Source organism: Metopolophium dirhodum, chromosome 2 (genome assembly GCF_019925205.1).
Source record: "Metopolophium dirhodum isolate CAU chromosome 2, ASM1992520v1, whole genome shotgun sequence".
Classification (NCBI taxonomy): Eukaryota; Metazoa; Arthropoda; class Insecta; order Hemiptera; family Aphididae; genus Metopolophium; species Metopolophium dirhodum.
The window spans coordinates 42,567,595-42,593,845 of record NC_083561.1 but is presented as its reverse complement, the minus strand read 5'-3'; the positions used below and the strand labels follow the sequence as shown (position 1 = coordinate 42,593,845).

Here is a 26,251-nt window from a genome sequence, read left to right as displayed (position 1 = left end):
TACATATTAAACATTTGCCGCCCTTTAAAATGTTACAAGTTTGGCCGCCCTAGGGCACATGCCCCATTTGCCACCCCCTTAGCACAGCTCTGGATATAAAGCCGTGTCCAACGTATAAATGCGTCCGATGCGTCGAAAAACAAAACATCATGTATTTCGCTATATTGGACGCAATCGGAACATGCTAGTCACAATAGAAACCCGCCACGCCGCACTCGCCGGATTTACGTTGGACACGTCGTAAGACAATGTTATATTAAGAGGATGTCAGCACAATATTTGTTTTCTTTCTCAGACCCACACACGATATAGATAAAACGCTTTCGCCTAAAATCGTTTTTAATGATTTTTGATTAATCTTAGAGTAAAATAAACTATTACAAAAATTATAGAGGATAATCTTTTTGAGCGTATGAAATATCGATTTTATATTTTATTGTTATTTGACTTTGTATTCGACTTTCAAAATAAGCAAAAAAAATTTGTAAATTTAAATGATGTTCAAATTGTTTTGAGACAATATTTAGACAAATTGATGTCATACCCTCCAAATATTATTCTCTATCGTTTTTGTAATGGATGATTTTACAATAAGATTACTTAAAAACCTCCTCTTTCGAGAATGTCAGAGTACTATATTTGTTTTCTCTCTCTAACCCACACTCAACAAAGCAAATTTCCGGTTATCTGAACCAATTTTGTGTTGTTAGCTTTAATATAACAGCGAATTGACCTACCTACTGTCAAACATAAATTTAAGAACAGTAAGAACAGACTGTGTTTATACTTTATACGTTGACTTTTTTACGGTAAGTACCTACCTACTAAAAATTTCAAGTTTTCAGTGGTATAATAAGTATTTTAAATAATTGTAATTTGTAATGTTTCACATCTCAAATGGATGATGGGTAGGTGTTCATAGTTTGCATAGTAATAACCACGTTAGATTATAATCTACTATAATCTTACTATAATCTACCGTGGTAATAATTAATAAATTTAAATATCTATAAAAACCAACGTACAAACATCACAGACCACAGTCGACAGATAATAATATTATGCTCTGAACTTTAAGCCCAATTCATACTAAATATTAATATAAAGCAAACAACGCAAAATTGGTTCTGCTGAATGCAAATGTGCTATGACGCTATGTTGTGCACTTGTGCGTAATTTAGAGGGAGAAAAAAAATATTAGTCAGACATCATCTGAAATCTGAATCAATATTCAACGTTTTTAATGAAAATTATAAATAGCTTACAGATAACCACAATATGTCTATTTAGTTTACATCAGCTGCGTCGTTGCAGTTTGTTAGGTTGTGATGTACTGATGTAGATTAAAAAAATGTTGAAGATTAAAAAAGACTCTTATCAATTTAAAAAAATCAATGTGTTAAGCTTATAACTTGTGAATTATATTTTAAAAATTATTACCCATGTGAGAATATAAACAATTTTATTTGTTATAGACTATTTGGGGAGGGGCCTAGAGGGGGGGAGGGCCAAATGAGTAATTGAAGAGCTAAGGCCCCCACCAAAATTGCACTCGTGAAGGGGATCCTCCCGTTAAAAGTGGAACAATAGGCAAGACAAAAGGCAACATGGGTAATTGAATATATTGTATTAGATAATTCATAAAAAAAAATTAAAATGTATCAAATATAATACATAATAATTAATAGCCAGTAACGACTAGTGGCCACCTCATCTGTTTAAATCTATTATACGCGTTCACCGTTCACTTCACCGTTCACCGTTCGGTAAATATAGTAATGTGTGTTCTGAATTCTATAAATTGTAATTATTGTTTTTTCATTCGATTTTTTTTCGACATTAACAGTTATGGAACAAGATACCGTGTTAACCAATAGACAATAGTGAAAAAAAGTGATAGCTCATGGAAGAAAAAAAGTTTGTATTTTTTTCCCCTTGCAAAGTCTCGTATTTAAAATAATACTCTGCAAGGTAAAAGCAACTTGTCATTTTCCCGAAAGTTGCGACTCGACGGTCAAATCGCCAAAGTTCTTTTCCCGAGCGGTGTCAATGGACCCGGCCCGGTGATGGACGCGAACCCGAACTACGATAAAATACGTCCGTCCGTCGTGATAACCGCAGTCGACGATCGTATGATAACCGGATCGCGAGAGACGACGACGTCCCTTTGAATTCTGTGCATCACACTTTCACACGTAAGTACTTACAAATTTTCCATCGACTTGCTGCGGATCGACGTGTAATACGGTCCGCCGACTGCATCTCGATCCGCCGCCGCCGCTTTATCGTTGACATAACGTAGACGTAGTGCCCAACAGTGTACGCCCTATTTTTCCTTTTATATAATCCCACAGCAGCAGCTGTGTGTGTGTGTGCCAGTAAAAAAAATGTATGTGCCACACATCAGCTGGTAACATCTGTCGATAAAGCATATTTCCTCTGAGCACTGCTCAAAACATTGTCCCGGTCCAATACACGTTGGGTAATTTCTACGCATACCCAGAAGAAAATTGTTCAGATTTGTGCTAATGGAATTGTATAATTTTCGTGTTGTGTTTAGTGGTGTGATGGCACAAGAAACTCGCACCGATGATGGCATGTATATAAAACAAGAGACCTCTAGTGTGATACACAATGTTTGTTTCGTTTGTGGAAATTCTGGACACCCCGAGCAGTATTGGTTACGTGTACGACCGCCATCCACTGGACCATCTGATGGCACACCACATTTTCCATTTTTGGAAATGCATGAACCTCCACAAGGTTATAGACAACCATTGAACGCCAAGCAGGATAGTGCGGTATGTAATTGTATGGATTTTATTTAATACACGATGCTCGTTATAAAACAATTTGCTATTACTAATCAAAGAATAATATTATCTTAAAGAATACTACCCCAGCTAAAAGTATCAACATCACTACATTTTTTGAATAAAATAATTTTACTTAAAAATATTCCACCTATTTACCGACTTTCGTATATATTAATTTCCCTCATCTCATAGATAGGCCAGGTATTAAAACTACTAGTAGATTATTAATGTCTGGCCTACTGGTTGGTAACCGAGTTGATAACTTACCTATAAAATTCAAAATTTGACTTAATATTGTTGATAATAATGATTAAAGCGAATCCATTATCTATTATTTAATGACATATCAATAACAATACAATGGTTTTCATCTTATTCAACTTCATATTTTATGTAGGTACCTATTAATTAAATGTTAATCAAATGTTGGTATACCCATACCAAACGAATTTGATTGTTAATATATATTTAATAATATAAGTGGGTATTTACGTTTCTTTATTTGGTTTTAATAGTTATAATCAAAAGCACCTACGAATAAAAAAAAAAAAATGTCTAGTTCTAATTTATAACATAAATATTAGCCTGGGCTTATGTTTTTGCTAAGTATTATTAATTATTTAACTGTAATATCATACTTCGTTCCAAAATAGAATACCCACTTTCTGCTCATTTCAACTGACTGTTATGGCAGCGCCAATATCAAATATCCCCTACCTTGCTTGAAGTGCAAAGCTAACATTTCTTGAAGACAGCAGTAGAAACTTTTTAACTTGTTATCACAGCCAGGCTATACCTTATGACTTGTGGGAGATGCATAGTACTGGTATAAGATTGATTAGGATAATATCCTCTTTTTGAACGGAGTATAGGCGAGCCATGGTACCTATCATATAGTTGAAAATTTTAAATATATGGAGATCTGTTATGATGTTAATGTTATATCGATATGAGTACATCATAATAATGAGATAATAATAGGTAATCAAAGTACTACTCGTTCTTCTTATGTTATTAAAACTAATTGCTTTTTTAAAATGTTTGTAGTTCATGAAATATTGTTGTTTTACAAGAAAATTTATAAGTCTATCTTTTGAAAAAATATTAACCAATCGTTACATTTTTGTTATATTGACTACTAATCCAAGACTACTAAATTGTTAATACTTTTTTAATTTTATTACGTTTTAAGATTTGTTGGACCTCAGAAATTGAGTTAATTGAAAACATTTAGATATGAATCTTAGCACAGTAGTAGACTTGAATAACTACATGCTAGAAATATGTACACTGCCTAGCTTTGACAAAATTAGTTTCAGGAAAAATTGTTAAAATGTATGGGTATATGTTTTCAAAGAGAAAAAATAATACTGGAACAGTAGAATATATTAGAGGTATTTGTCTTCAAACTAATGAATATAATTGGTAATTGAGTTGAATAGTAGTCGAAATAACAGAATTATATCGATCTAGAAGCATCAGGTAGAAGTTGGGATAACTGTAATGATAAATGTACCAACTAAACAAGAAAAATAAATTTTTAAACAATTGGATTGGGACCTAAATATTTATTAAAATGTTGGTGTTTGTGTATAATTTATAAAATACAAATAGGTGACTGTTTATCTATTACAATAAATTATGAATGAAAGTATTTATCTGAAGTAGTATTTGTATTTATATTAGTTCTATATTTTAGTGTAGAACATTTTATTTGAAAAAGTATTTACTACTCTTTTCTGTGATAAGTGATAAATTAATGTTATTAATTATAATGGAAGTATTTAAGTGTTTAATACATCTTTTTACTTAATAAACATGTGTATTTTATAAAAAAAAATACTGATAATTTTTTTATTATTACTACCAATGTATAATAAATTTAAATACTTTTAAAATTTGTGAGTAGATTGAAAACTTACATTTAATCTATTATGTATGTTCATTAATTTCTTATGATGTAAATACTAAAACTCAATAAATTACCACATAAAATCCTCAAACTCTGACTAGGTTTATGAATATAATTGAATGTATAGAAATTAGAAACTACCTATGTTAAATTTAAGAAAAAAGTATTTTAAAATTTTATTAATTATATTTTTAATAATTGTGTTTAATATAAATCAACCAAACAATTAATATTAAATTATTTGTTTTTTTTCTTAGTATAATAAATTGATAGTAACAATAACATTTAAAGACTAGTGAACCAATGGATCTGTGATAGCACCACTATCAATAAAGTTTTAACAGTATTTTTTTTATGCTATAATAAATAAAAGTACTTCAACAATAACATTATTTTAAGAGTGGAATTTCTTGTCATTTAAAATCTGTTATAATATATTTTGATAATTTGATGATTCTGTTTAGATAACAAGTTGTTACTTGTGTTATTCACTGTTAATCGGTCAATGGGATCGATATGAAAGAGAAAATGTTCCAGCTAGGCAACGTGTCTACTGGTTAAAACGCTGTGATAATGGTCCATTTACTGGCGCTGATCTCTCTACACAAGGGGAATATGCATGCCAACTATTGGGACTCAGTGTTGACTACACTAATAGGTTATTAATAATTATATATTATTTTATTATAATTAATATGTATAATTTATTTATTATGTAATATACATTGCTTTAACAATTATAAATGTGTTATTCTAGTCATAAGGATACAATCATGTCATCTGCAATGTCTCAAATTACTGGAGAGGATAGTCGAGGTGCTAGAATACCACTTACATCAATTTCTACATCATCTGATCACATAGCACAATTAAATGGTTCAAATCCAATTAATACAAATACACCTCATTCTAATCCAGGTAAATAAGTTTTTAATTACTATATTCTAAATATTAACCATAATTTATTTTTGTTATTTTTATTTTTAATAGGAAGTTATAGTAGTAGTAGTGGTACAGATATTTTAGATCTATCTATGCCCGATAAAAATTCTTCTACTGAAGTTTGCTATGTATGTGGGGAAGAATTCCGACGAGGTTCCTTATCACATGTGTCAGCTAAACCACCAGCTAATGTTAATCAAACTGAGCAACCGTTTTTTCCTAGCCTTATGCTTCATCCTAGACCTCCTCGTTCCAGGCCAATGGATAGTACAGGGCGTGTACAAACATGTACTGCTTGTCATGCTCACTTATTAAATCAGTGGCAGGTATGGTACCTTATTGACTATAATATATTAATTATTTTAATTTGGTTATTTGTTTTTTCTATGAACATGATTTATTTATTTATTAATTATTATAAGTGATTAGTGATAACATTAATGCATGATTTATTTTTGCAGGTGTATACGTCAAAAGGCATTCCACATGGTGAAAGGAATTATATTTTACGTAAGCGATTAATTCCATCTATAGATACATCTACATTTATTTGTTTTACTTGTTCACTCGAATACCCTTCGTCTTCTATGAGGTGAGATATTTACTATTAACGATAGGCAATAAGTTCATTGTTTAATATTTTTACTAACTAAAATTATCAATGTTTGTTTAAAGGTCATTATATTGTTACCCAAATAATATCCGTGAACCTTATTATCCGTCATTGACGAAAATAAAAACTCCACCTGGTGCGCTTCCTATATCTTCTCAAGGCACTGTTCAAGTATGCATTTATAGTGTTATTATCAACCTCTAATGCTCTTCTTGAAGTTATTGCTAAACTTAAAATTAATTTTCATTAGGTTTGTGCGGTTTGTTTTAAATCTGTACCTCAAAAACACCAAGTTACTATGTTAATGGATTTACCTGTTGTTCCATCACCTTCTCCATCTCTTCAATCAATTAAATCACCAGATATTCGTTTTCGGCCTTATGATATAACAAAACCAAATAAATCACAAACACCAACACCGTCTGAAGCACATCGTAGTACTCATGCGGTCAGTAGTTTATATTTTTCATTATTAACCTCTCTAAGACTTAGTTCTATAAATTATAATAATAATACATTTTTAAATTCAATTAACAGGTTAGTTCTGATGTATCTGGTAATGGAGGACCAGTTCGTATCATGAGTGGTAATAACTTTCGTTGTTATGTATGCTATGAAATGCAACATCGTTCACAATTAGAATGGTTATGTACAAATGCAGAAGGAATGAATTCACATGCTATGCATTTCCCTTGTCTTACACAATTATCAAGGTAAATTTTTAATTATTTACTAATACTAATTTACAATTATAAACTTCAACTATAATTATATTTATATATATAAGTAATAATAACTAGATAATACATTGAATTAAAAAAGTATGTTCTTAGGTGAAAATATTTCAATATTATTGATAAATATACTTTTTGAATTCTAGTCATCTAAAAAAATATAATTTAAAACTCAAAATATAACAACTATTTTCTTTATTAACCATGTATTTATAAAACCTATACATCCTATGGTGACCAATATTGGTTATGACTATTTTTATACTTATATTAAGTATAATAGTATTATTAATATAATACAATTTTATTGAGTTCATATGCAACAAACACAGTATAATTTCCCAAAATTCTAAAATAATATCTCAATTTTAGCAAACTTATATTAAAAAAATATTATCAACTGACCATAATACCTTAATTTTCTATTATTTAGTAACCTTTTTTATGTAAATAGTATTTAAAAAAAATGATTAAATTTATTTAAAATAATTGACTTTTTATGTTGTATTGTAAATTGTAATTTAGATCATCGGAAAATTATTGCGTTGAATCCCAAGGTAGAGTATTAGCCTGTTCTAAGTGTGTTCCACAGCTATCTGCCCAATGGAATTCTATGGAAGCCAACAGGGTCCCTTTAGAACATAGGAGGTATATTAAAAAAATTTATTATTTTTGTGACGTATTTATTTTTTATTCAAAACTATTTTAGGTATAACGTTCCTAGTTTGAATGTTAATGGTTTTAATACTCAACAAATATCTAGTCGAAATGATGTTTCGTCCATTTATTGTTTCTTATGCAACCACCACTCAGACTTAACTTATGCCAGAGTTTTATACAGCCGTCCACAAGTAATTTTTCCTCTACATTTTATATTAACTAATTATTTATTATTAATTTAACATGGTTTTAGGGTCGAAATGCACCATATTTCCCATATCTTTTAAAACACGAAACTACACAAGGTGCAGAACAATTGCGTGAAGATGGATCTGCATTAGTGTGTACATTTTGCTATCATGCTTATGTTGCCCAATGGCGAGATTATGAATCAAGCTCCGTAACTATTCCACAGCATGAAAGAAGTTATAACCATAAGGAATATGTATGTTATGTTTGTACACAAAGAGCTGGACGACGTCAAATTCGATCACTTGCAGTTAATGTAATATTTGATTTAACTTTTATAATCATTTTGTTTATTGTATAATAATTTATATTTTTAATTTTAGGACTATCCTTTTCTACGCTATCATCGTCAAATTGATCAAGCATTATTATTAGAAAATGGAGAGTTTGCAGTTGTTTGTGTTGAATGCTATGAAACTATACATATACAAGCTATTGAATATGAACGATTTGGTATGCCATTAGATAAACAAAGTCTTCAAAATACTAATACAGTTAAAACGGTAAAACAAGAAGACAATTATAGCCAACGAGTACCACAAAATATGTCAGTTGAAAAAGCGCAGGTAAAAACATTTAGTAATTAATAATATATAAGTTTAAAAAAAGTGAAAATATAATCAAATATTGGTTAAAATGTAAAATATTCCATGTTCAAACATCAAATGGTTGTATGATTACAGTTTTGTCAATAACTTAAAACAATATCATACATTTTTATTTGAAGTTTAAAATATAATGTTATTATTTTTATGGTACTGCAATCCTAATTATGTGACAAATATTTATTTGTTTAATGTACACTCTTTGATTTTGTGTACACATCCTTATATAATATTACTATTGGTTATACATAATATCAATTGAAAATTATAATATTAAGAGGACGTGGCACCCACATCTGTTGTTTTTGTCTTACAAGTGCGTAAAATAGAACATTTTACGCTCAGCAGATCACGTTTAGATCTGTTAGTTTAAAAGTTAGAGTAAATCGACCTCTTATAAAATTTAAAGGTAAAATTATTATCTAGGCAATCTCATTAACTTTTCATTATATTTTAATTTTAAAGCCAGTTATGGGTATTTTAAAATTGTAAATTGTTCGTACATCTTAAATACTAATAACTCGTTTTAAAATTAAAATATAAGAAAAATCCCCTCAAATTTCCTAGATAATATAATTACTTTTAAATTTTATAAGAGGTCGATTTGCTCTAGTTTTTAAACTAACGGATTGAAATGTGATTTGCTGAGCGTAAAATTTGCTAGTTACGCACTTGTAAGACGGAGACAACACATGCGGTGACACTTCCTCTTAAATATCAATTGTTATATTAAAGTTGCTTATCCAAAATGTAAAGTTAACTTTTATTTTAATTGTAGGATTAAAATTAAAATTTTTATATTTAATCTACTGTAAAATATTGAAATAATCTGTGAGCCATTTTTTTTTAACTTTTTAAATGTTTCACTGTTTTTTTTAGGTTAATCAGACTAATAAAGTTCAACGAAAAAACGTTAAACAACAACAACAACAAACTGCTGTTGACAGTACAAAACGGTCAATGTTAAATTCTAATCAATACAACTCCAAAACAGAAGCAGGTATGTCATTACTCATTAGTTACTATGTTTATTTTATTCTAGCTGTAACCAAACTCCGCCCGAAAAAAAATTAACAAATAAAAAAGAAATATGGCTAACTGGTGTATCTCAGTTTTAGTTTACCTCTGTTTATGAGCAAATTGTGGTCTGTGTACCTTGCTCTGTGTCTGTGTCAAGATGGGTTATATAGTACTCTGTACATTTTTTATGTGGTTCAAGCTATACCCTAAACTTACCTGATATCTTTAATTGACATTTTTGTCAAAATACGAAGAGTAATTTTTGATTCTATAAGCTATAAAAATATAAACATCATATATTATTTATACAAAAAATATTCAACTATTGTGAAAAAATATTAAATTAATTTCTGAGCCTGAGCCACTCTATAAACCTATAGGCCATATGGGTTGAAAAACAAAGATAAGTATAAACATTCCAACGTCTCCAGGAATATGTGTACAAAAGTTGGTGCCAATTGGTTCAGTAGTTTCCAAATCTATAAGTCTCTTCCAAACATTCATTCATAAAACATATTTTCATTTTTATGAACCATATTTAGATGAGAAGTACCTACTTGTTACATAGGTTAAAAATAAAATATTTTGTTTGATACAATTAGGGATCAAGATTATGGGATTTCTCCCGTTAAACATTTTTGTTATACAATCTAAAAAACTATTTTTTTACAATAAGTGCAATTGCTGTACAGATGAGTGATATCTTGATTGTAATTATAAATAGGCGAAGAGGCCCTCATTTTTGGGCACTTCAGCTCTGTTGGACATTTAATAATATATTTTAGTATTTTTACATGCTTTGTTATAAAATAATCAGGTTATGATAATTTTGTTGATCAGTTTAATGTTTAGTGAAAAATGAATGTCTATATGTTAAAATATTTTATTAAATCATATAAAAATGTGCCCTGTGGGACATGTCATAAATAAATTTAATTTTTATTAACTAATACAAATATTAATTTGCACAGTCCAAGTTCCCTTATTATGGACTTATATTTTTCTGTATATATTATTTTTATTATGCATGCGAAAATTAAATTATAATTGCTAAAAAAAAATAATCTCCAACTGTGTATTGTGTAGCAACATTTTAATTTATTTGTAATTATTAAGAAAAATTAATGATAAAATAAGTGAAAAAAGGCGTATTATTATTAAATATTTATTTATCATTAATTATTAATATTAGGGCCCAGAAGTTAGGTTAGGTTATGTTAAGCTATAATTCTTTTACATAGTTTTAAGTTGTTACAAAAAAAAACATTTTTCTAAAAATATTATATTTCTTACTATGGTATCATTTTTAAGTTGTTATATTTTTGAATTAATATTCCTGAGAAGAATTTTATTTGTAGTAGATATTTCGATCTATTAAAATCTTATTTCTGACAAGAAGTTTATTAATTATAATTTATGAGTATTCAAATGTTTGATTTGTACCACTCCACTCCACTCATTTTGATTTAAAATACTTACAAGTTATAACTTATAAATTACCCATCTAAAATTAAATTTTAATACATTGGAGTACTCCAAAAATTATTATCCTTTTGTATAAGGAAATAAGACTGCTTGAGATTAAAAAAGTATAAAAAATAAAACATACTAGTAAAAAATATAGGTACTTTTTAATGACTTAATATTATGAAAAAAAAATATTTTCAAAAACATTAATATAATGAATTTAATATTTTTTATACTGTTAATATATTATTTGGGTTTGATATAGTAATATATCCTACTAAATATCCTATAGCATCATGAAAATGCTATCTTTTTATAGTACTATATACCTATTATACCTACTCAAACTGGTTAGATTATTATACAATAACCAGTTGACCACTGTCCAGTTGTGGCCTTTAACCTTTAAAAGGTGAACTTATTATTCTATTATTTATTTTCTGGAATATCCAGTTTTGAAAAGACCCTCTTTTATGCTGGACACCAATGGTTTTCTATGTATAAAATATATTTTCAGAAGCCGAAATATTACTTATAATTTTTAAAGAAGTAGAATATTTAAAAGCTTTAAACGTAATAGTTAACTAAATATAAATAATCAGTTACAATACGTAGTATAGTATGAGAATATAATATACTTGGTTGATAAAAGTGGCTATTTTAAGAAACTGTTTTTATACATAATACTATATTACTATTAATAATAATTAAGACATTAAATTCATAGATTATGATAAATTACAAGAATAATTTTATTTTTTATGTAAATGTTGTGTTAGTGTACTCTACTACCCATGTCAAAGAGCTATCGTTAAATTCGTCGAAATTTGACATAATTTTTTTAATTTTCATAAACTCATAAATAATAGTAAACCAAGTTCCGCTCAGAAACTAATTCATATTTGTTTTCGTGAAATTTGTATTTTTGTATTTACTTTAAGACAGTGAAATTTTTGAATAGCCCAATGAGTGTTTTGAAATAAAAAAACACGCATTGTAGAACCAATAATTATAAATCAATAATCACCAATCTGTAAAAAATATTAGGTTATAATATGATAACCAGGCAACTTATCTTCCGTAAATAATATAATTGAATAAAATTACAAAATACACGCAGTAGCGTGGCCAGGATATGAAGGGATGGCAGTTTTCCATGAAATGTAGGAAAAATTTAAAAATGATTTCAGTGTTCTGTGGACGTTATATTTCCTAAGATGTAACCATGTATTAAAATTGTTATTTGTGTGAAGAGTGCTGAAAAAGTGTAATATTGTGTTATATTTATATACTCAGGGTATCCGCATACCAAACTTATGAGGGATCCTAAAGCCCTCACAAACAACAAATTATCAGCACTCGACCAGTAAATAAAAATTATGGCTACGCCAATGAATACACGAGTATAAACAATGTTAATACTATAAAATATTTTATTTTAAGTTCATTAACATCCAATTACGTACCTTAAAATAAAATATTTCCTGTTAGTAAATAAATTTGTACAGACATGGAATTTATTTTAAAAAGATTTTTACAATTTAGCTTTTGTATACCGTTCCCCTTTTCAGTTTGTTTAGAGATCTGCGGTGTTTAAGGGTGCTTATTGGATATTCGTCCCCTATTGCTAACCAGTGTTGTTTTTTTGTTCTCGTACGTTCGCTCCACTGTATTATTTTCATCGTTGTGTGCGTCCCGTATGCGTCGCTAGTCACCACTCGCCAGTTAACGCAGTTTCCGCAGCTCAACAACACGTGTAGTGCTACCCATACTATATAGTGATCCATAACAAAATACCACATCTATATAAAAATAATAGTGACTTAACGTTGTTCTTTGCCGAAAAACTTCTGGAACGTTTGTTCTATTTATAAATAATCATTATTGCACCGAGCCGTTTTTATTAACTATTTTGTATAATGCGTTTTAATCACGATACAAGTAGTGTCCCTTCGGACAACTTTATTCACGATATAAACAATATTCCTATGGCTGGATACGGAGCGTCTGGTTCAGTGCCTCAATCTCCGAGCATTGTAAATAATATGATGTATTACCAAGGTATTTATCATCTAATTTATAGTAACAACACTTGCATTGCGAACCGTATTAAAAGATTTTACACTTAAATCATAATTTGTTTCTCGCGTACATAAAAAATAAGTAAAAACCATTAATATCATTTTTATGTAACAATTTTTTTTTCAATAAGTATTACCAGCTAGTCAACAAATATTTGAAAAATATATTATGTATAATACTAAGGTTAATCAGGTCCTTCGGGAGTGACGCGTTTACATTATTGTATTATTTGTATTGCGTCGGGTATTATGTCAAGCGTAAGGAAAAAACTACGGATGCATTGAAAACTCTAATAGTGTACCTATTACATATTAATATTATAGCAACTCGTTTTAAGATCGGATTTCGGTTGTCATAATTAAAAAAAAATAGAATTTAATGAACTAAACATTTCCACTAATTATTTAGACACTTTAAACTAATACGAACCTTTTTTTCTTTTTAGAAAAATATAATTTTGAAAATTCGATAGGTATTATTGTTTTCTTCAATTTGTATTACTAAATAATAGGTTTATACATGTTATTATTAAATATTATTCTTTGTTTTATAAAATAAAAATATACGATTTGTATCATTATTAGTATGACACACTAACAATATAGGCTAAATTTAGATGGTAAATGTAAACAAAAATTATACAATATTTGATGGAAAAAACCCTATTGGTTATTGGAGATTCTTTCCATATAAATATTATTCAAAGTTGTGACTATCAATCTAAAAAGTCGGTTGTGCCTTATGATATATTAATATATAACTGTATATGATTTAAATCTAAATTAAGGTGATCTACATAAAAATATGATGTTATATTTTTATATTTTCTTTAATATAATTTGTAGCTTAAGTGCTACTTAGATTTGATATTTTCATTCAATAATATTATAATAGTAAATGTAGAATCATTTTTAAATATCATAAATTAAGTTATATTATAAAAATTATTGGTATAAACATAAATAATTACATTATTGTTCAAAACTGCGCATAGCTGTAGCCGGGTTCAGCTACTAATAAAATATATGTATACAAAATACAATATATAAATATGTGAATATTATGGCGTTCTGAATTTCTGATGTGTGTTTTGTCAGGAAGTCGGCGGTCTCGTTTACACTTGTATTGAAGGGGGAGGTAAAGCCCAGATGTTACATTGTCAAACATAAACATCCATATCGCCCTTTAAGTGATAATCGTCCTATTCGTCGTCCCTTCTATTTATAAAGAGGGTTCCCGAATTGATCGTGTGATATGACTCATCTGTCATTTTTTGTATTGTCTTATATTAAAAAATAAAAACCATAACACGCTTATCGATATAATATTTCCTCTACAATGAAAATCTATAAATCATAAATATATTTTTACTAGCTGATCCCGCTGGCACTTCGTTGCCCGTTAAATGTACCAATTCTATATGACTCAAACTTTGTTCAATTCTTTATTTAATATTCGGTGTATGGTGTATGGTGTTCAAAATGTATCTTAACTTTTCTGTTGCCCGGAATATAAATTCTGTTTCGCATCAGTATATTATCAGGTAGGTCGCGGACACCGTGCTGTTTGTACGTAAGTGTATGATTTAACTCTAAAGTATCAAAATTGTACAAAGTTTGTCATTTTTACTTAATTCCACCTACGGAGGATTAATATAATCAATTAATACAAAAGCCTAACGCAACCGTACTAAAATCCGATAAATAAAAAAAAACAAATTGAACCCTTTTTAAATTAGTCTATCTTCTTCCCAGAGGTCTCAATCTACACACAAACATTCATTTTTATCTATACTATAAATAATATATAAAATTATAGCGTTTGTTTGTATGTTCGGGATAAACCCCGAAACTATTGAACCGATTTCGAAAATTCTTTCACCAATACAAAGCCACATTCTTTGTGAGTGTCATAGGCTAATTTAAAAAGGTAAGTGATCACTCCCGGTAGGTGCTCAAACAGGAATTTTGAGATTTACGATAGAAATTTTTGTTTTTTAATGATTGCTATAGGTTATATATATAGATAAAAATAATTGTATAGACTTTGTTATTGTTTTTGGCCATGTCGCCAGGTGTGCACTTAAGAGGCCATAACTCCGGAACCACTTATCCCACAGCGTACAAACATCACAGAAACCATCTACTTATCAATCTTAATAACTTGAAATTTTTATCAAAATCGGTTTGGTGGATCTTGAGTAATAAAATTTATTCAAAATGTACACTTATTTTTATATGTATAGCTTAATAAATGACAACGAAAACATTACAAAAAATCTTGTATCGAACTCAAAAAAAATTGTCCAAAAAGTACTATTGGCAAAGTCTTATATAGTTCTAAACACGCTTTCAACCCTCCTTATATTTAAAATTTTGTTTTACGTATTTGAGCTTTTAATATGTTTACATATTAGGTAAGCACCTATCGCCTATGTGTAAAGAAAAATATATTTAATAATTGTTTATACATAAACAAAATTAAGACTAAGTTTTCCCGCCGGATGAGGGTTTAATTAATTTTATATAAAATCGAGTATCTATGTATGTTCTGTATAGGCGTAAATAAAAGTTATCAATAGATTCGTTGTGACCCGTGAAGTCCCGTGTATTGACTACTTTTTATACAGGAATTCAATACTTAAAAAGGGTGGCTCACACTTGAATTTTTTTCTTAAAATACGAAAATTAATTATTTATTTAATTATGGTTTCCATTGGTTACACCGAAAAAAAAAATATTTAATTTTGTTGTCACGGGTGCAGTCCCCCTTTTAAAAAAATGTAATTCTATTAGTTTATTATTCTGTACTAAACATTAGATTACTACGAGTACGTACGTTGTCTAAGTGCGTATTAATAAATAGATAATAATCCCCTACTTTCTATGGCACTGCAGTTTCTATACTAGCTTATATTTATTACAAACATTTCACTCAATTATCATGCAAAACAAAATTTTAGAATTTTTAATTATTACAATGTTACATATAAATTGTTTATTGCAATCGATAATTACTGCAGTCTGTCAACACAACCCACCCATATGTATACATATCTATATACTACATACTATATACAGGATGATTTACCAAGCATGCTCACCCACATGTTTTCAAATTCTTATTTTTGGAATTTTTTTCAAATTCCTGATTTTTTTTACACTTAAGGAGTGTCTTGTGGCGATACAAACTTCTGTTTTTTAAATAAGAACCCACCTATTTGTTTGTTCTCATTTAAAAAACAGAAGTTTTTGTCTTCACGGGGCACTCTTTAAGTACTACAAAAAACTTGAAAATATGGTCTTTAAGTACCTATATTTAAAAATTTTAAGGTTAAGGGTCCCTGTGCCAGTTTTTAAAAAAGTCCACAATTCTGTACAATTTTAAAATTAAATTTTATATTTTAGTTGCCACCTCAACTATAATACTTTTCCACTAATCTACACCCGATACCTATTTAGGGGTGGGGGGGGGGGGGTTGAGAAGGTGTATTATATCGAAAAAAAATGACTTTGGGAATAACTCTCAAGCTTTGTAAAATTGTCAGATTCTGAAGACAATTTTTTTATCTGAAAGAAGAAGACTTCCTACAGCCCGCAGCAAACTCTGATTTTGTATTTTATTTCAAATAATTGTATTAAAAAATTTGTAAAAAAATGCTTTTTATCTTGTATTTTTTTATAGACATTAAAATGTTTGAGAATAAAATACTAAAAAACAGAAATCGATGTAGGCTGTAGAATATTTCCCTCTAGCAATTAAAAAAAAAATTATGAAATTTGGTTGATTCTACAAGGCGGTATCGTTATTCCCACAGAGCGTATTTTTGAGGACAAAATACTAAATAGCATCGGCACTGGGGGCCTTAATGATTTTAAATAACTGCATTATTCAAGGAAAAACTGGGAAAGCATGCTTGGTGAATCACCCTGTATAGTATATTATTCTTCATATAAATTAATATCTTTTTTATTCTCCTCCAAATCTATTAAATTAATTCAAATGGGTTTTTTACTATTGGATAGCTCAGTTCTTTGGCAAGGTTCAAATCATATTTTCATAGACCCAGCTACTGCTATCTGACTGTTTTTTCCAGGGACACTTAGTCTACATTTTTGGTATTTTTATTATTTTCTGGCTACTATGACCTTTATCACATTATACAGGCATAATATTATAATGAATTTTTATAAACCGTTAGGTTAGGTTTTCTCCTCATTTATCAGTTCTTTTTCTGATTCATTTAACACAGTATTGGCTTTTATTAATTAAAAAAAATGATGACCTATTATAATATTATTAGCTACTTTTTGAATGCAGACATACATATTCTCTTTTTAACTGATAGTAAATGTTGTATCTATTACATTTGAAAACAATTAATTATTAGGTGCCTTCTTTTTAAACATTTTAAACAAATATTGTTTGCTTTATACTCCTCATATTTTCAAATCATAAAACTGTTGAAACTTTATTATATAAAAAAATACTTGATAATACCTTTATAGTTAAAACATATCTAAGTATTATAATATGTATAAATTGTTATATTTTATTCTTAATTATGCATAATATTATAGGATATATTTTAATGTAAATAACATTAAGAACTATTAATATTTTTTTTTAGGTTTAGTTAAACCTCAACCAACAAGTTCAGGTTCAAAACGTACTTTAATGCCAAATCTTATTGGACAAGCTCCACCACCACCATCTCCTGGTGGTAGATCTTTTGCTGCTGCACTTAGAAATTTAGCTAAACAAGCCGGACCCCCTTCTACTCACTCCAATGGTAAGATATATATATATGATATATTATATAAGTTAATATATATATATATAATATATTATATAAGTTAATATTATAGAAACCTAAAATTTATTTAATTTTGTTTATGTAGATAAAGAAGGAATTGAGTCCCAAGAAAAACACCAACAGGAATCTTTGAAAGGACGAATCACACTTCCAGGCTGTAATAAAACACAACCAGATAATGTAAGTATCTTAAAAAATAACATTGAGATATAATTTCAGCATGTCATTTTTACGCCAAAGTCAACCTTTACGTTTACTGCTAGCATAGTAATATATATGTTCATAATTGGTAAATTCCCAATTAATTATAAACTTGATAAAAATAAAATAATTTTAATTTTTGGGCTGTTTCATGTGTAATAAAGAACTTAACATTGGTGATGTACGACTAAAATCTGTACTTGGAGCAAAAGTTTATATTAAACAAAATTATAGAAATACTAAAGCACAATAATAATGGATATTCCAACTAACCAAAAATATTGTAAAATCAAATTTTTTTTAATATTTTTTATTTTCAGTATATCAACAACTTTCCATAGTTTATATAATATGGGATTACTAAAATCTAAAAATTTAAAATTTCTGTAGCTTAAAATGGAAATGTATATTACCATACTGGTGTAAACCGAAAAGTTGATTTTGGTGGGAAAGTGAAAAATCTGTTAAAAGTCTTATTATTCTCTTAACTATTACAATAGGTACAAATTTCACTATACATTGGCAGTATTAACTGTTTATCAATTATTTTTTTTTTAACTGAATAGAGGTGATGCGGTCACATTTTCTGTGACCGGTCATGGGAGAGATGTTGAGAATTAAATGAATAAATTACGCATAGTACAGGATTTGAACCTGCGACTCATGCACCGGACTGCCGAATGCATAACACTGAACGACCCTGGTCTTATCATATTAACCTCAATATTCAGAGTGGCAGTTAAGGAGAGAATGCAAGCCCTAGGGTCATGTCATATCCCCCCCTCCATCAAACTGTACATGTGGGCACCACCGGTGCTTAAGGTACTCTGGTCGCCATCTTACCCTAACAAATGTCGCTAGTCAGAGTAGCAGTGTGTACGGTTTAAGAAAGAATGCAGGCGCTAGGTCAGTTGCGAAAAGAGATATGTCAAAATGTGTGTAAAAATATATTTAAATAGAAAATAGAGTCGAGTCTTAAAAATGTGTAGTAAAAGGCCCATAATGGCATGATATGTTATGTAGAAAAAAGAGATTAGAGAATCAACTATTATTTAAAAAGTTTAAAACCGTTATATATAATTAATTATATATTTTTATCACAAGGAATCAAAATCAACTGGTCTAAATACTGAGCCTCGTAGTGGTTTTCAACCTTATAAGCCTGATGAACAAAGAACTATGGTGCCTACATCAGCATCTGCTCCTCCTCCTCATTTTGCCGTTGACCCTGCCTCATACTCACCTTACCATCCTGCAAATCTTTATTCCCCACATTTTCAACATGCTTTTCGGTAAGTTATTATTTGTATCAATTAAGTTATACTTATTAATTTACTTTTTATGTGTTATTTTAGGATTGAAGAACAAATGTACCTTGAAAGATGTGGAGTACCTTTGTTTCCTTCTTCTCCATATCATCCTCATAATAGTCCTCATCCTTCAGCTCTATATGGACTTCATCATTTACAGTCACCATTAGTGATGTCTCCAAATATCGTAGATAGGATGAAAATGGAAGAAGACAGGCTACAAAGAGATAGAGATATGCAAGAGCGAGAAAAAAGAGACAAAGCAAAGCAACAACAGCGAGTTAAAAATGTTCATACTATGGCAGCTGACCTTTCAGGTAAAAATTAAATTTGACTAAAAATTGTGCTATACATTTCAGTATTTGACTTACCAAAATTACTTTTTGTTCTATCTAGGAAGGCGTCATTAATGTCTATAATTAGTCATACAACTAAACCTCAATTTGTATGTCTTTCGTGTACATCATAATGCCAAATCCATCAAAAATAACAAAGTTACAGTTACCAAAATCAAACCACCTATGTAATCAAGTGATACCCAATCATAATAACAACAAATCAACAAGCTTCGAAACTGTTCAATTATGTTTCTTCTAATACTCCTGAAGTCCAACTTCTAATTCATCCAATGCTATGTGACAACATATTTCAAATTCAACAAGTCCTGAATTAAAATGAATTTGATAATAATCTACAATCAACAGCAGTGGGATCTTAACTAAACATAATACTTATTTTTTCTCAATATGCCAGGAACGACATCTATAGACCAACAGGCACAAGGTATTCATTATTTAATTATGAGTTAAATGTAACAGTTTTAATTCCTGTTTCTAGTCTAATTCTGATAGGTTCATTTTATTATAATTTATTGAAAAAAAATCTAACCAGAAACACTAATTTAATATTTTAATGTATTAAGTAGTAATAAATGTAATAAAATTGTTTTATGGCCAGTTTTGTAATTTTTAAATTTAATAATTAAAAAATAACTGTTTGTAATTTCACTGTAACTGTGTACTGACAGAAATCAAATTCATTTTACCCATTAAGATATGGGTGTATTTTATATTAATAATTAAAAGGTTATAAATTGAAATTTCAATGCCCTAAAAATATGGTATTTTTGAACTAAAAACTCTAAAAAAAATACACTTAGAATTTGTTTTTTGATAATAGAAATTTTATATTTAAAAAGTATAATATATATATATATATATGCCTTGTGGTTGTATGATTCAAATTGAACAATACATTTTTTTTATTCATAGAAATTGGACAAAAATGACTAGAATGACATAATAAATTATGTTGGTAAAGTATTTACCTGATACACATTTTTAGTTTGGGAAGCTACATTGATTTGCCTGAGTGGCATTCCAAAAAATTTGAGTCCTTATAACATGGATTAAATCAAATATATTAATGCTATTAAGAGGAACCCACACCTGTGTGTGTTGTCTCCGTCTTACAAGTGCCTATATAGCAAATGAACAGATCACGTTTAGCTCCATTAGTTAAAAAATTAGAGTGAATCAACCTATTATGACACTTGATGGTAAGAACATTATCTGTATTTGTATATGGTTTTTTTACGATAGTTCAATTTTTTATCAAGTTATATGTATATAATATAGTGTAAATTAAAAATGCTCATAACTCACTTAAAAATTGAACTATCGTAGTAAAAACCCACATATAAACACAAATAATGTTTTTACCATCAAGTTTATAATAGGTCTATTCACTCTAATTTTTAAACTAACAGCTAAACATTATCTGCTGATCTTAAATTTGCTATGTTACGCACCTGTAAGACGAAGACAACACATGAGTGTGGGTATCACGTCGCGTCCTCTTAATAATACTTTTTTTTCTGTTCTTACCTATTTGTTTTGTTATGTTTGGTTAAAATAAAATATACATATGTCCTAAATTAATTAATAAATTCTAAATATTTTTATTCTTAACATTTCAGATTGCTAGTTGAATAAATGTACGACCTTTGCAATTGACAGAGAAAATCAAGAATAAAATGTATGGTGTAAAACAATTAAAATATCAACTAAAAATACTGAATAATATGAAGAAAATGGCATACAAACAGGAACAATTTTATTCTCTCAGAAACTTTAACTTTTTGTAAAGTATTACATCCACATATAAAAAAGCTGTTCAAGTGTTCTTTTTTAGTTAAATCATGCCACAAATAATTCCACTGAATATTCCCAATTGCTCAATAAGAATCCTTTGTTTTTTCTATGTATTTGGCATTTGAGCAAATCGAATGACATAATCACATCACCCCTATTGATTACATTTTGTTTTACCATTTTTTTTTTTTTTATAATTTAGAGAATATTTTTTTTTATACTAATAGTATCTATACAAATTGACTACTTATTTATAAAGTTAAGTAATATTATTTATATCTGTACCAATTATGTACTATTTATATATATCATAGATGTATATATGTATGTATATGCATAGTTATATGTTATTGTGTTATGATTTTACTAGGTACAATAATATTACATAACATCCAAGTTACAAAGTACCGTGTAACAATAATAATAATTTTTTCTGTACATGCATTATATGATCGCCAAGTGAGATCTACAATATTGTTATGTGATATATACTAACTTAAGATATTATTTTCTTGTATAATTGGTTGCTAGCTATTTAAGAGTCATTGTTCAATGATAACGAGCTGATAATTAATGGCTGGCATCTCAATAGTCCCTTTCCCTCACCAATTTTTACTTTATTTTTTTTTTATTATTATATTATTATTATTATTATTATTATTATATGTATTTTTTTTTATAACTATACATAATATGTAATATCAGACACAATATTGAGAACAACCAATTATGTCCTGTGATTTTTAAGCCTGGTATACTAATCCTTTAATTTTTCCCAAATAATAATAAATAGTTCAATATTTTTAATTTAAATTACGTTCTTCTAATTAATAGTTCCTACCTACCCAAATTTAAGCTATGTTTTTTATAATAATGCTTAAAGTGTCCTGTTTCAGTATTATATTATTTTTTCTACTATAACTTATTCATGAACAAATTTTATTTTCTAAATGAATTTTGTTACCTTAAAACTATGTAAAATCATGATGTTCATTGATTTTCATATTATGACTGAACGCCAAGGCACATAATAAATATATACATATTATATAATAATACCCGCACTCACTCCTACTAGAATAATATAATGATTTTAGTTAATATAACATAAATGGTTTATATATTGATCTTTTTTATTGCTTAAAAATTATTTTGTAAATAAATTATTGAATAAAAAAAAAGATTAAAATGAACAGGTTGTATTTTTTTTTATTCATTCCTTCTTCAATTTTTGTGAGACATTTGTTGGAAGGAACATAAGACACCAAAATGACGTCCAAACGGGCAGCAATAACAGTACACCAACTGAAAATGCCCAATTACCATAAATCATGTTGTCGATTGTTGACAATACCATCCATTGGCCCGATGCCTCAAGTACTTTAGTCAAAAAATCAGAAATTGGCAGTTCAGGATATGCTGTGTAAGTGATGTATGCAGTAATCCAAAACAGTGAGCACATGGGGTGCACAATTAACCAAAGCAGTTTTACTATTATACTGAAACAGAAATTAAATAGTATTAAAACATTTAGAGATAGGTCCAATGGTATATATCAATTACATACCGGTTTTCACTAGATTTGATGCAAACTGCCGGTAGAACATACACAAGAGCTGTTAAATACCCGAGTGAAAAATTATGCATCGAAACACATAACAAACCTATTCCAAGCTCTAGTAAACAAATTACATGTAACAGTACCCAATTTGAAGATTTGAAAGAATTTAGACATCTAGAAACAATCATATCAAATTAGTTTAATACCTAAACAAGGTGATTATTTTGACATTCGTCAATTTTTTTTATTTATACAATTTAAAGAGACAAATGACAATCAATATGTCCCAATTAAATATCCTTCAGAAAATATTAAACATTGAATTAAATAATGAGGTAATGAGTGTCCTATGTTAAAACTTCCTATACTATATTACATTTACAATAAATTATATTTAAATACAACTTTTACTTACTTTTTCATTATTATTGGCAGTAGACAAACAATGGTTATGGATAATGAACCATAACCTAGTAATAATGCACGATGTGTTGGTATATGATTCCAAAAATGTGTAAAATATGCAGGTGCTAAATTTGGTAATAATATCAAACCTACGACATGAGTACCCAATATAATTACACTCACCATTCCAACATTCAAACGTTCAGGAATCTATAAATAAATACAATATCCCGACAATTAATTATATAAATTATCTTTGTAATTTTGGTGTTAATACAGTAGTTTGTGCTGACGAGTCACCCGATTTATGTTCAGAAGAATGTTGAATCCAAGTGGAGAAAGCTTTTAAAAACAAAGCCCCAACGAGCAATACCAAACAAGGCATGTATAAACCTAATAAAACAGTTCACCCTTTTGAAAATTTGTAATATCAATAAATTCAAGTTTAAAAAAATAATGTAGATATCATATTTTAACATTATACACAACAATATATTATATACTTTTATACATTTAATATTGTGCTTACCAATTGAAACGTATCTATCCGTAGAAGGTAGCAGATAAAAAAAAAATGATTGATGAAATCTTTCAAGCAGATTATTCAAGCTACGGAACATGCCTTCAATAACCCTTGAAATAAATAGGAATAAATTTAAAAACTAAAATGTTATAAAAAATGTAAAATCTTATGCCATACCTCCCAATTTGAAATACACTGGAATAAATTCCTCGTCCTTCTTTTTCATATCCTTCTAAAGTTATTGCTTCAATGCCAAATCTATTTATTAAATTGATGTACACGTCAACAAAAGTAAATAATAAAATATCTGGTTAAATTTCACCTATGAAAAAGACCATGGTTACCATCAGGCACTCCAGTAGCTTGTGTCATTACCATGGACATCATTGTACTCAAATTTGTGTAATAAGAGTTGACTTTACTACGACCAATAGCCTATTAAAAATATATTAATTAGAAACTATTATCAATCTAAAATAAATGTGTTGTTATAGAGTTTAAGAATTAAATACATACTCCTCCATCAACATTGTTAAATGTATGCTTAACAGATTCTTTGTTGCATAATCGATGAGCCAAATTCACCAAATCTAAATTGGGCAATTGGCCATTTAATCCGGACAATTTGATGTCAATGTGATCAATTTTGTCAGAGTGAATTTCCAAATTAATAGCAGCTTGAATAGCACCTGCACGACCACTTAACTTTCCAGAGTCTAACACACCTATATTGATATTTTGAGTTATATTTGATTATAATTCATAAGCATAAAACTTCTAATCTAACCAAACAGTTTAGTTACCAGGTGAACCACAGGAAGTTCCGTGATATGCCTCTAACCAAGCTTGCATTCCCAGTTGCTCATGTTCAGTTACCAAAAATATAATGTCCTTTGCCCAATAAATTTGTTCTGTTAAAAAATGTAATATTACAAGAAATGCAATTAAAAAATAATATATTTTAGTTATAGAAATGTACATACGGCGAAAGAACTGAGCAATTTGAAACATAACAGCGAGACCGGGTAGAGTACTGGGAAAAACACTTGACGGTGCTCTATATGGTACACTCAACACTATTGATTCTATACTGGCACTTCTTGGCGCTCGAAGAATACCATATACATTGCGTCCAGTATATTTCTATAAAATTATTTCTTCTAATATATTTTGATGACTGACACATACTATTACATTTAATTATAATAATCATAATAATAGGTATAATTACGTAATATATCATTTACATGTTTGATTTATTATACTTACTGTGTTCTTTTTTAAAGGATAGTTTAGTGTAAAATTATGAGAGTAAGTTTCTAGCCGTAAATTTTTAAATTTTGAGATCAAGTATGCATGAGGTGTTTCAGTTTCATAATGTTGTGCTTCGGCATTAAGTTCTCTAAAATGATCTCTAAATGATGATCCGGTGTTGTCATTCAACTGGCCTTTTACCAAACCGGGAAGAAGAGCGTTTTCAGAAAAATAAGTTTCTAAAAATAACAAGATCAACATCAGTTATTTATCATTCATTAAAAACGTATATAAAACTCACGTGAACTTAGACTGTAGTGTGCAAGCATACAGAACAGCACCACAGATATGATATACATTACTATACAAAAACGATTGTGATGTCGAACAAATATGCTAGTCAGAGCACCGTGACCGACTGACGGATCAGTCAACAGACCCATTTTGGTGAATTCGCTAAATGTCGCCCTTTTAATTCTATAAAAAACAAGGATTATCATTCATGGGATAATCTATAATATAGTTTGAATCATAAATTAAACCAACTGTTCAAATGTTTGAAAATATTCTCGAAGGATATTATACTCCAGAGTTAAAATAGGAAGGTGCGTTCACTTCATCCTTCATAATTCAGATGTGAAAATTCGATTGCCAGAGAAACAAATAATAATAATAATGCGTGTGAAGAGTAAATCAATACATGACATAAAAAACTAGAAACAAGAAAATTTATCTAAACGAGTGTAGCTCAAGTGCATCGAAAAGTGAATTTTACACGTCGGTCTCTAGCGTAACAGTCAGTAGTCACGCTGAGAGAAAACAAATAATGATCGAGGAATATCGAATAAAAAATAAAAATCAGTTGCCGATGAGTGTCTGTACTCGGTCGGTCGGCTTAATACACTTTAAATTGATATTTTGATCACTT

General features: G+C 28.8%; 3 protein-coding genes across 4 annotated transcripts in view; 1 reads left to right on the top strand and 2 right to left on the bottom strand.

Moving 5' to 3' along the window:
- LOC132938104 (MORN repeat-containing protein 4 homolog) overlaps positions 1–2,362 on the bottom strand; it is a 21,697-nt gene extending 19,335 nt beyond the window's left edge. The window contains exon 1 of the mRNA XM_061004773.1: positions 2,208–2,362. Coding sequence (XP_060860756.1) covers positions 2,208–2,295 — 88 coding nt within the window. The 5' untranslated portion in view covers positions 2,296–2,362. The remainder of the gene's footprint in view (positions 1–2,207) is intronic.
- LOC132938102 (uncharacterized) lies at positions 1,925–22,773 on the top strand. Of its 2 annotated transcripts, none has more exons than XM_061004769.1 (20): positions 1,925–2,195; positions 2,561–2,801; positions 5,193–5,386; positions 5,486–5,646; positions 5,719–5,996; positions 6,132–6,262; positions 6,346–6,454; positions 6,534–6,731; positions 6,821–6,996; positions 7,543–7,665; positions 7,727–7,868; positions 7,931–8,182; positions 8,250–8,492; positions 9,411–9,531; positions 17,731–17,892; positions 18,002–18,096; positions 19,222–19,409; positions 19,473–19,744; positions 19,824–20,210; positions 21,406–22,773. In XM_061004769.1, exons 2-19 carry the CDS (start codon positions 2,568–2,570, stop codon positions 19,835–19,837), a joined length of 3,093 nt encoding a protein of 1,030 aa, XP_060860752.1. In that variant the 5' UTR covers positions 1,925–2,195; positions 2,561–2,567; the 3' UTR covers positions 19,838–20,210; positions 21,406–22,773. The 2 variants fall into 2 exon arrangements, with proteins under 2 accessions (XP_060860752.1, XP_060860754.1); XM_061004771.1 differs by lacking the exon at positions 1,925–2,195 and adding an exon at positions 2,337–2,482.
- On the bottom strand, positions 22,693–26,251 carry LOC132938103 (glycosylphosphatidylinositol anchor attachment 1 protein). Its single transcript, XM_061004772.1, has 13 exons — positions 25,870–26,251; positions 25,625–25,800; positions 25,339–25,562; positions 25,053–25,212; positions 24,873–24,980; positions 24,586–24,794; positions 24,392–24,504; positions 24,247–24,327; positions 24,076–24,179; positions 23,824–23,939; positions 23,557–23,756; positions 23,148–23,315; positions 22,693–23,079 (listed from the first exon to the last, which is right to left on the bottom strand). Exons 2-13 carry the CDS (start codon positions 25,764–25,766, stop codon positions 22,794–22,796), a joined length of 1,911 nt encoding a protein of 636 aa, XP_060860755.1. The 5' UTR covers positions 25,767–25,800; positions 25,870–26,251; the 3' UTR covers positions 22,693–22,793.